Here is a 12,110-nt window from a genome sequence, read left to right on the forward strand (position 1 = left end):
TTGTGCCGAGGGTAACAATCCATCGACACTCGAGTTGTGCCAAAGTGAGCTTAAAATTACCGCCCCTAATCCCACAATGGACCCGATCAATCCCACGTATCTGTAGTCCAGACGGATCAGAATCATGACAGAGTCTAAAATGTCTAGGGATTGTCTTTAGGCCAGGGACAATCCATAGATTCCTTTGCCGCCAGGATATCCCTGACGTGTTCACGGGTTCTCACACGCAACTCACGAGATGTTAAGCCCACGTAAATCAAATTACAAGGGCATGTCGCATAATATACGACATATCGTGAGCTGCATGAAATATAGGTCAGGATGCGGTAATCTTTGCTGCCATCAGAAGATGTAAAATTAAAAGTCCGTATAATATTACTACATGCCCGGCATGTGCCCAAGGGTAAGAGCCCCAGCGTTGTTTCGATGCACCAAAGGGGTTAGGACTAGCTGCCACGTGCGAGGTAGTCCGGTCCGATTGATCTCGCTCTTCTAGGTCCGACGCCTCCCACCAAGAAGAGCGACACCCCCTCGGACCAGACTGCCCCGCAGGTGAGTATAATAAAAGCTGTTTTTCAGTTCTTCCAGGTTGGGTTGGGGGCTGATATACAGCATTTTATAATGCTGTGCATCAGCCCTGAAAGGTGGTGGACACATCTCATATCGGCCTAACTTGGTGACCGGTTCCCTTTAATGTGTGCCAACAGGGGTTGCGTCATTCCATGCGCCCATCGGCACACCCGTATTATGATTGCGTGGCACAGTTCTGTTGCCATCATATCTGGGGGTCTGCTGAAGACTTCCTTGGTTGGCACGATGGTTCTTTTGTGAAAGACAGCATTTAGCTGGTATTCATAGGAGACCGTGAGTTTCACTGTAGATACAGTGCTATGTTTAGTAAAAGCAAATGATCGTAGGTTTAAGTCAATATGTATTATTATCATAGTTTTTAAACACCAAAATAAGAATAAAAGCAGAAAAGGAGCAAATCCAATACCATCTGTTTAAGATACATTTTATAATTTCAAATCGTTTTGGTTTGTAAAATATTTTTCAAAAAAGCATAAGAAGCACAGAAAAAATACCATATATTTAAAGTGATGTGTTTTTATTGGTTGAAATAAACCTTTGGCACTTGTTCTTGACTTAAATTTATGGGCCATTCTTTCAGCTTCATGGATAGTTATATTCTTTATTTCACCGTGATTAAATAATTTTTATTATTGCTAATCAACAGAAAGGGCTTGACCATCATCCAGTGTTCTTCATAAGCTAGCATTGCCAAGAGCAATACAAACGAAGCTGCATTCCAAAATCAGCGTGAACTGAAAGCTCCAGGCCCTTGACCACAGATTTGAAAGAAACTAATTTTGAATAAATTAATCAGTCGACCTTCTTAACTTACTTTGCTGCAAGTTCTTTGCACAGCGAGGAATGTCTTTGTGTGGCGCTTACGAAGGACCACCCAATAGGTTGAACGTGATGATACACACAACACACAGTTTCTCAGACAGATCGGCCTCTTAGCTACTTCCAATATGGTAGTCAGTTGAACTGACTGAAAGACTGGAAGCAGAAACTAAAATTGAGATCTCTCTTTTTTATCATTTGCTGGTGTGATTATTAGCTGCAGGCACCACAAATGTTTTTCTCGAAAGACCAGTTGTCAAAAATAGCAAGAACAAAAGATAATTTGAAACTATAGTTATGTGCCACCTATTGCACGTTAATTTTGAGATATTCTCCCCTAGAAGTAATGCAGAAGATCTTTGTAATTTGTCATTTGATGTAATATGGCACCATTTTTTTAAGTTAAAAATAGAAAAAACTTTGTATGCTTCAGTTGCAAGTAGAGTACTATCTATACACAGTATATTCGTAATATAATATAGTAGTTTCTGAGCCTGCATGCTGCTGTAAATATGTATTGGTCTCTAATGGTGTATCTGTACAATCTCTACTAGTCATTCATGGCAGCGTGCAATGGGTGGTACATGTGATAGGCCTATATGACGCATGGCCACCTTGGAAATTCCCTACCTTACAAGGTCTATGACGCATAGCCACCTTGGAAATTCCCTACCTTACAAGGTCTACTTAGAGACAAGAAAAAATAGTATATATTTAGATTTATTCATATTATCTAAAAAAAGATGTGATGAGTACCTATTTAGACATTTTGACACTAACAAAAAAAAGCATGCAACAAGAATGGTGCGTGTCTAACTTTGTCCATGAGCACTTTATGAGACCATGTGTCGGACCCAACAGCTGCACACCATTATTATAATTTGCCGGTCCCATTTAGAATGCAAGCTAGAAGTTCTGCTTATAACAACCATCAAAAGAATGGCTCTCGAGACGTGTATAATAATACATCGTCAGACATTGTGAATATTATGCCGCCCAAGCTATCGGCAGACGGATGGGTGGCTTTTTACTGCTTTCATTTACTTTGATTAATTTGCTTGCATGGAATGAAAGATTGACAGTCGTTCGGACACTGTTGTGTACTGCTAAACTTTCTGCTCAGTTTAGTGGATTAAAGACTTAAGTTCAGTTTATGTTATTTGCAATTCTTAAGTGTTGTCAGAAATTGATTCATGACCATTTACTTCAAAGGAATGAGTGTAACATGACCCATTGAAAATATATATGAACCCTATTAAACAAGTGCTCGCCCTCTTTGTAGTTGGTCCCATCGGCAATCACTGTGCTTGATACAAAGCAATCTTCTAAGGCATTTTACAGTGGTTTGTACAATTAGGCATCTGATTTAGTAGGAAGTTATTTTTTTAAAACTATTTTTTAGTAGTCTGTAATCAGGATAAAGGACGTGTTAAATAAATCACAAGTAAGGGTATCTGCATTTTATGTTCTAGTATAATATTAGCTACAGTGTGAGACATTCTGTATTTTATTTGCATTAATGGAAATGATTCTGCTTTATAATGGAGTGCTCCAAAAGTATATCAAGACATCTATGGGGCGACTCAAGGAGCAGTGTAAGAATTGTATTAAAGGCTCTGATCAAGAGCACTTTAACAATATGAAAAACGTTTTCTGGAATTTTCTGTTTTGTGATGTAGTTGCTTAAAGAGAACTTGTCGCAAGGTCAATAGTGGCCATTTTTTGTCCTCGTTTTATTTCTGCTCCCCTGAGTATTCAGTTTTTTTCTTTTTAGAGATCTGCCATGCAGTTCCAGAGATATTGAATTATACCAAGCAGTCTAAAAACGTGCCCCCCCAAAGAATCCTGTTAGCAACACTCCCTTGCAAAAAAAACATAGAAATCTGCACTAAAGGAAAAGGTCTATATGTTTAGAACAGTATGCCAGATTTAATAAAAAGAAAAAAAATATGTAAATTATTGTATGGATTGTAGAATATATACGGTATGTAGTTGGGGATCGGAAGCAAAATCTACATAACAACAACGCATTGATGGATGTTTTATCATATGAATCTCTAAGTTTTGCCATCACAGTGTTATACTAGGGCCATATGTGGAAGTCTAGGAACTCTAAAAAGCACTTCCACCGACTGACGTGGAGCAAGCCACTTACCTTAACAGGTCCCAGATTCACCACAGCCTTCACCTTTTAACTCCTTTACTTGGATCTTCCCTTACATGACTCCCTGCTCAGCCTTTGGCCAGTGGAGCGAATTGGAAGGAGATAGTTATCTAGCTAGGAAAATAACAGAGACATGGATTTAATGATGAAATAAGGAGGCAGAGACATACAGTAGATGAAGTACTGAGATGAGAACCAGGAGGACTGAATCACTGTTAGTCGTCATGGAAGCGGATGGTTTAGTAAGTTCAGGGTCAGTGACAGGTATCAAATAATTTGGCACAGATAAAAGGGATCAACAGGAGTAATGTAACCAGAGTTAGTTCTTGCTGGTAAAACTGGCAAGGCTGGAGTGTCAAGTGAAAATTAAAGTAGGGAGATGTGCAGGAATTGGTCTGCTGACCTGCTGTGTTGTTGGCTGATCAACTAGACTTAGGCCTCGATTCATTAAAGCTTTTATGCCAGAAAACTGGTGCAAAAATGTTTGGAAAGTTGCAACTTTTTTTGCATTTCCTTGCCATTTTCTCCCAGCTTCAACTATGTGGGTGGAGCTGGGATGGGGGCAGAATGGGTCATGACAAACTTCTCTTCAATCTCATGGTGAGCATTGATGTACTTTATGCAATAAGTTTCACTCCAGTCATTGACTGGAGAAAGATGCGTGTTGAGGTGCACACTTGTGCAAATGTCACTTTGCGCTTCATCGGGTTAAATTACCTGTCTCGCAATTCATTTTGCCCTCTTTTAAAATGCTGTGGTGCTTAATTATGGCCCTAATGTACTTGATGTAAAGCCAAAACGACTGAGCTGTAGTTCACGCTATCCAGCAGAAAGCATTAACCAGTTACTGACTTCTTGCTAGACAAACCTGTATATTATCGAGCGGCAGACTAGCATGCAACACTCAAGCTTTGGGGAGGTAAAGGCAAGATGTCACAAGTTCAAATGGTTAATTTACTGTCAAGTTCCCTCTTAACCTATGAAGGGTTTTTGGTATTGTTGGATCATATACTGAAGAGTCCACCCTCACCGTTCTGCAAATTTCATAGAGGATTCCGATTTCTAACTATATAACTTACAGTATATATATTATTGTGATATACAAGAAAAATCCTTGACTGTCTATAATATAATTATGTACTGTATATCATGAATACCTCCCAATTCGCGCTACACACGTCAGGATATGTGTTATCTTATGCTCTTTTATCTTCTTACACTTTTCTAATATGATTAATTGACCACCTTACTGTAGTAATTTCTGCTTTGTGCATGCTCCATGATGAGACATCAGACAAGTGAAACGTAGATAACCACTGCTTTATGTGGTCATCTGATAGCTGCTAATTGGTTCTAAATGTTTTGTCGGACAGATTTAATCACTTAGGAAAAGGAAAGAAAACTTTCCTGGCCCTACTCTCTGTGAAGAGGTAGAACACAGAGTTTTCATTCTGGATTGAATTATTGCAGGGAAGTTAATGATTGCAGCATAGGAAAAGGTAGGATGAGGCAGACAACATCTATCACCAAGATAAAGCATGAATGTGCTCGCTGACAGCTGCGCTCACTGCCTTTCCGCTACCACTGAATGCAGCAGTGCTATTTCTTGACATCTGATTATATGTATTTGCATTTCAGGCCAGTTTCTTCTTGAAGAAAGTCGTATTGTAGAAGCCGCAAAAATGGCCAAGAAAGCTGCAGAACTGGACAGCTCTGAATTTGATGTTGTCTTCAATGCAGCTCATATGCTTAGGTAAGGGGGAGGCATGTGTTTATATGTAAAATCATCCTTAAAGCCCATCCTTCGTGATAATATTTATGAATCTAATGAAAATGTAGAGTCCCTGTGGGTAGAGATAATGGGAGGGGGGAAAAATTTTAAATTACTGATAGGGGTTTGTTATAAGTCTCCAAAAATAATGGAAGCAACAGAGAATATCCTCATAAAGCAAATACATGAAGCTGCGACTCAAGGAGAAGTCATTATTATGGGGGATTTCAACTACCCTGAAATACATTGGGGAACCGAAACCTGCAGTTCCAGCAAAGGTAATAGGTTTTTGACTACTATGAGAGACAATTACCATTCACAACTGGTGCAGGACCTAACAAGAGGGGGGTCACTGTTAGACCTAACATTAACCAACAGGTCAGCCTGCATATCAAATGTAAGGGTTGGGGGGTCACTTGGGTAATAGTAATCACAAATTAATAAGTTTTCATGTATCTTTTAATAAGATGTGTAGTAGAGGGGTTACAAGGACACTAAACTTCAGGAAAGCAAATTTCCAACGGATGAGAGATGATCTTGGTGCAATTAACTGGGACGATATCCAGAGACTTAAAAATACACACAGAAAATGGGAGATGTTTATTAGCATCCTGAATAGGACCTGTGCACAATACATACCGTATGGGAATAAACATGTGAGAAATAGGAGGAAATCACTATGCCTAAATAGAGCTGTAAGGGGTGCAATAAGAGATAAAAAATAAAGCATTTAGAGAATTAAAGCAAGTAGGTAGTGATGAGGCATTAAATAAATACAGAAAATTAAATAAAATCTGTAAAAAGCAATTCAAGACAGCAAAGATTGAGACAGAGAGACTTATTGCCAGAGAAAGTAAAAATAATCCCAAAATATTCTTTAACTACATAAATAGTAAGAAACTAAAAAACTAAAAAATGATAGTGTTGGTCCCCTTAAAAATAGTCTGGGTGAAATGGTGGATGAGGAAAAAGCCAGTATGCTAAATGACTTTTTTTCAACAGTATTTACACAAGAAAATCCCATGACGGATAACATTATCAGGGATAAAAATTCTCCATTAAATGTCACCTCCTTAACCCAGCAGGAAGTACGGCGGCGTCTAAAAATCACTAAAATTGACAAATCCACCGATGAGATACACCCCCGAGTACTGCAGGAATTAAGCACAGTCCTAGATAGACCATTATTTTTAATCCTTAAAGATTCCATAATAACAGGGTCTGTACCACAGGACTGGCGTATAGCTAATGTGGTGCCAATATTCAAAAACGGGACAAAAACTGAACTTGGAAATTATAGGCCAGTAAGTTTAACCTCAACTGTGGGTAAAATCCTGGAGGGTTTTCTAAGAGATACTATACTGGAGTATCTGGAGAAGAATAACCTCATGACCCAATATCAACATGGGTTTACAAGGGACCATTCCTGTCAGACTAATCTGATAAGCTTTTATGAAGAGGTAAGTTCCAGACTGGACCAAGGGAATGCAGTGGACGTGGTGTACATGGACTTTTCAAAAGCTTTTGATACGGTGCCACACAAAAGGTTGATACATAAAATGAGAATAACAGGGATAGGGGAAAATATGTGTAGGTGGGTTAAGAGCTGGCTCAGGGATCGGAAACAAAGGGTGGTTATTAATGGAGCACACTCGGACCGGGTCACGGTTAGCAGTGGGGTACCACAGGGGTCAGATTTGGGCCCGCTTCTTTTTAACATATTTATTAATGACCTTGTAGGGGGCATAGAGAGAATTTCAATATTTGCAGATGACACTAAACTGCAGGGTAATCAATACAGAGGAGGACAATTTTATATTACTGGAGGATTTATGTAAACTAGAAGCTTGGGCTGATAAATGGCAATAAATGTAAGGTCATGCACTTGGGTAGAACGAACAAGATGTATAATTATGTGCTTAATTGTAAAACACTGGCTGGGCAAAACTGTCACTGAAAAAGACCTGGGTGTATGGGTGGACAACAAACTCACATTTAGTGGCCAGTGTCAGGCAGCTGCTGCAAAGGCAAATAAAATAATGGAACGCATTAAAAGAGGCATAGATGCTCATGAGGAGAACATAATTTTACCTCTATATAAGTCGCTAGTGCGGCCACACTTAGAATACAGTGTACAGTTCTGGTCTCCGGTGTATAAGAAAGACATAGCTGAACTGGAGCGGGTGCAAAGAAGAGCGACCAAGGTTATTAGGGAACTAGGGGGTCTGCAATACCAAGACAGGTTATTACACTTGGGGTTATTTAGTTTGGAGAATCGAGGGCTTAGGGGTGATCTTATTACAATGTATAAATATATGCGGGGACAGTACAAAGACCTTTCTAATGATCTTTTTACTCTTAGACCTGTGACGGGGACAAGGGGTCATCCTCTACGTCTGGAGGAAAGAAGGTTTAAGCATACTCACAGACGCGGATTCTTTACTGTAAGAGCAGTGAGACTATGGAACTCTCTGCCATATGATGTTGTAATGAGTGATTCCCTACTAAAATTTAAGAAGGGACTGGATGCCTTTCTTGAAAAGTATAATATTACAGGGTATATACACTAGTTTCCTTAATAATGCGTTGATCCAGGGAGCTAGTGTGATTGCCGTATGTGGAGTCGGGAAGGAATTTTTTCCATTCTACATGACGGCACCACGAGAGAGGGGATCCGCCCAGCGAGGACAGGAAACCTTCAAGATAAAAGGGGCGGCTCCTCTCTCCGCATCAGTTGGTTTCCTGTCCTCGATGGGAAACCCTCAAGATGAAAACCTCTTGATGGAAGAAAGAAGAGGATGCCTGGGCCTGGATCGGGTGATCAAATAGCAGGCGCCGGTCTGCTACACCTGATACCAGGTACCGGTAGTCGCCTCGGGGGTCATATATTCCTATGTCCCCCCTGAGCGAGTGCATGGCCACAGCCCATGGGGCAGATGCCCGGGTGAAGCTGGATACCTTGGAGGCCACAGGTGGTGTACCCTCCAAGAGGTAAAAATACCCCGTAAAACGTCCACGGAGGCCACTTTTCGTGTTCCCTCCCTGTCGACGTACGGTGGCCATGCAGCCCATGCGACACATCGGTGTCTGGGCGAAGATATTGCTCCTCGGGGGTGCCACGTTGGTGTACCCACCCTGTTGAGACCCGACGCCAGTCCCTGCAAGATTCAGGGGAAGGTTTACCTGGTGGATGCGTTGGTGGTATAGTGGTCGCCCATCCTCTTCTCCTCAGGTAAGAGGGAGCAGATGGCCGGTATAGGGCCCAGGCGCTCACCGGGCAACCTGGGATCGCGCCGCTGAGCACACCGGGGCGGCAAGGATGCGCGCATGGGAGCACGCATGGCGGGGCCTTGCTGGGAGGAAGCCGACGCTAAACCGGAAGTGGTAAGCGGCGACCCGGAAGTAGTACTGGCGCGCTCAGCAGAGACACAGGAGGGTGTGCGCAGTTACTGGGGACGCGCGGGCACAGGCGGTGGCGCGCACACACAGGGCGCAAGCAGGGCGCGGGGACCAGGCGGTCCAATTAGAAAAAAAAAAAAAAAAAAGGGGGAATAACCTTCCCTCTTAGGCGGAAGGTGACTGCTCTCATTAAGTGGCTCCTGCTAAGCACCTGGAAGCTGGGGGCTGCTATTTAAACCAGTAGCGGCAGGCGTCACTACACCATTATATGGTAGGGTGTGACTGCTCTCAGCACAAGATAGCAGCAGACATATACGGCAGGATGGAGAGCCCCTCACCAGAGCATATACAACCACGCCAGGAAGCAAGGCGGTCACGCTCACACGAAAAGAGCCAGACACGCCGCAGCAGCAGTAGAAGCCGCTCGGGCAGCGCACGGGCGGATCGTCAACGCAAGAAGGAGGGGTCCCTAGTCTCCTTGGGAGACAGTGAGAAGACCAGTCAGCCTCCAGATCCGGTACCCGTTTTATGAAAGCGTCCGAGTGGTGAGTGAACTACGAGAAAGTCCAGTACTCTAATGTCTGTTCTCTTTCTCTGGTCTCCTCTCTTCCTTCTCCTCCCTCTCTTACATACACTGGCGGGGTGGAGTATAGGAAGTCCCTAGGAAAAGTAGGGGAAAATCTAAAAATAAAGAATGTGCTTTATGCAAAAGTCCCGTGGGAACAGCCTGGAATAAAAAGTTATGCCAGGAGTGTATTAACAAAACTATAGCGGAGGAGACTCCCTCATTTTCGGATAGTCTGAGGTCCCTAATTCAAACCGAGGTTTGTAAGTCAGTAAGTGCATTGCAAACTGCGGATGCAGATAGGAAAACTAGGGATAGATCCAGCCCCTCAGGGGTCTCTCAAGAAGACTATACAGGATCAGAGGAGGACTCAGATAAAACGCACTATTCAGATAGTAGCTCAGATGGGGAAGATACGTTCCCAGTAGAATCTACGGATGAACTTATTAAAGCAATCAGATCTACCATGGGTCTGGTAGAGGAGCGAGCAAAAAAGACAGCCCAAGAACTTATGTTCAGTGGACTACAAAAGAAAAAGCGTAAGACCTTCCCTATTAATGAGCAAATAGAAGAGCTCATAAAACGCGAATGGGAAAAACCAGAGAAAAAGTCCCAGATATCTAATTCTCTGAAGAGGAGGTATCCCTTTGAGGAAGAGGCATCCTCATCCTGGGATAGAGCTCCCAAAATCGACGTAGCGATATCAAAAGTCGCCAGGAAAACCTCCCTACCCTTTGAGGATCTGGGGTTTCTGAAAGAACCGCTGGACCGAAAGACTGACAGTTGCCTTAAGACAGCCTGGGAAACCTCGGCTGGGGCACTAAGACCAGCTATCTCAGCTACGTGTGTGGCTAGGTCTCTAAAGATATGGGTAGACAACTTGGAGGATCAACTAGAACATGGAGTGCCCAGAGAGTCAATTCTGGAAGCATTACCGGCTATTAGAGCGGCGGCAGACTTTCTCGCAGAGGCTTCTGCAGACTCGGCCAGACTAGCAGCAAAGTCAGCAGCCTTAACCAATGTAGGACGGCGCGCAGTATGGCTAAAATGCTGGCCGGGAGACACTCAGGCAAAGATGAAACTGTGCTCTCTGCCATGCGAGGGAAATTTCTTGTTCGGACCAGCGTTGGATGACGTATTGGAAAAAGCGGGTGATACAAAGAAAAATTTTCCAAAACAACCATTTCAGGCGTTTCGGCGCTCCTTTCAGAGGGGCCGAAAATTCAGAAAGCAACAATTCAGAGATCGAGACAAAAACAATTCTGACAGACGATACAGAGGAGGGAGAGGCTTCTATTTCGGTAAGCCCTCCAGGGAAGCCAAAAAGCCCTCCCAGTGACGGTCCTTCTCAGGTGGGGGGAAGGCTCTCTCACTTCCTCCCAGCCTGGGAGAGAATCTCATCCAGCACCTGGATCCGACAGATAGTGGGGTCAGGTCTGGAATTAAAGTTCCACCATTGGCCACCACAAAAATTCATTCAGACTCCAGTGCAATCTTCTCAAGAAAGACAAGAGAGTCTGGAAGAGGAGGTATTGTCACTCATACAGAAACTCGTACTGGAAGAAGTTCCGGAAAAAAGAAAAAAAGGAAGGCTTTTACTCCCCCCTATTTCTAATAAAGAAACCAGACAATTCCTGGAGGACAATTATAAACCTGAAAAGCCTCAACAGATATTTGATAGTCCCATCATTCAAGATGGAAACCATAAGATCTGCAGTGAAACTCCTCTTTCCTCGGTGTTACATGGCGGTCCTGGATCTCAAGGACGCTTACTATCATGTCCCGATCCGGCAGCAAGACCGCAAATATCTCAGGGTGGCAGTCCAGATAAAATCTCAGTGGCATCACTTCCAACACAGGGCTCTGCCCTTTGGGGTAGCAATAGCCCCCCGGGTCTTCACGAAATTAATTGCGGAGGTCTCGGCACATCTCAGGGAAAAAGATGCCCTGGTAATACCATATCTGGACGACTTCCTGATAGTGGGGAGAGATTTCTCTCACTGTCAGGAACAAGTCAAGATAGTGATGGAGACACTTCAGACTCTGGGTTGGCAACTGAACCTCAAAAAATCCAAACTGGAACCAACAATGATCCAGAATTTTTTGGGCCTAACAATAGACTCAGTGGTGCAGGAATGTCGCCTCCCAGAGGAAAAAGAAGGAAAAATCAAAAACCTAATCAGGACAACATTAAGAAAGCCAGTAATGACTCTGAGGAAAGCCATGTCAGTGTTGGGATCCCTAACTTCCTGCATACCAGCAATAAAATGGGCTCAGTTTCACACAAGGGAACTTCAGTGGTGCATGTTACAAAACGATCTGAGGCTTCAGGGGCAGTTAGAGCAAAAACTCACCATCCCGGACCCTGTACTCCAGTCACTCAGGTGGTGGTTACAGATGGAGTCCTCTCCAAGGGGAGTACCCTGGACATACACAGCCTCCAGAGTAATCACGACAGATGCCAGCCCTTGGGGCTGGGGAGCCCATCTAGACACCCTATGGCTTCAAGATCCTTGGGCTCAGGACGAAAGAGATCTATCCTCAAACGAGTGGGAGCTGTTAGCCATCGAAAGGGCGTTGGAAGGTTTACTGACACACCTGACAGGACATCACGTGAAAGTCCTATCAGACAATCGGACAGCAGTAGCATATGTGAACCATCAGGGGGGCACCCGTTCTCGGTCATTAATGAAGATAGCGGGAAGAATCCTGACTCTAGCAGAACGTCAGTTTCTCTCATTATCGGCCCTGCATATCCGAGGTGTGGACAACTTGAAGGCAGACTTTCTGAGCAGGAACCG

The 12,110-nt window shown here is 43.4% G+C and overlaps 1 protein-coding gene across 3 annotated transcripts in view; it reads left to right on the forward strand.

Annotated features, from left to right (window-relative positions):
• The window catches only part of TMTC2 (transmembrane O-mannosyltransferase targeting cadherins 2), a 454,418-nt gene that overhangs the window by 365,770 nt on the left and 76,538 nt on the right, over positions 1 to 12,110 (forward strand). For all 3 annotated transcript variants that reach the window (XM_073556991.1, XM_073556990.1, XM_073556989.1), the window contains exon 10: positions 5,213 to 5,327. In XM_073556991.1, coding sequence (XP_073413092.1) covers positions 5,213 to 5,327 — 115 coding nt within the window. The remainder of the gene's footprint in view (positions 1 to 5,212; positions 5,328 to 12,110) is intronic.

The sequence above is a fragment of the Dendrobates tinctorius genome, unplaced genomic scaffold (genome assembly GCF_039654945.1).
Source record: "Dendrobates tinctorius isolate UK_male_01 unplaced genomic scaffold, ASM3965494v1 ptg000241l, whole genome shotgun sequence".
Lineage (NCBI taxonomy): Eukaryota > Metazoa > Chordata > Amphibia > Anura > Dendrobatidae > Dendrobates > Dendrobates tinctorius.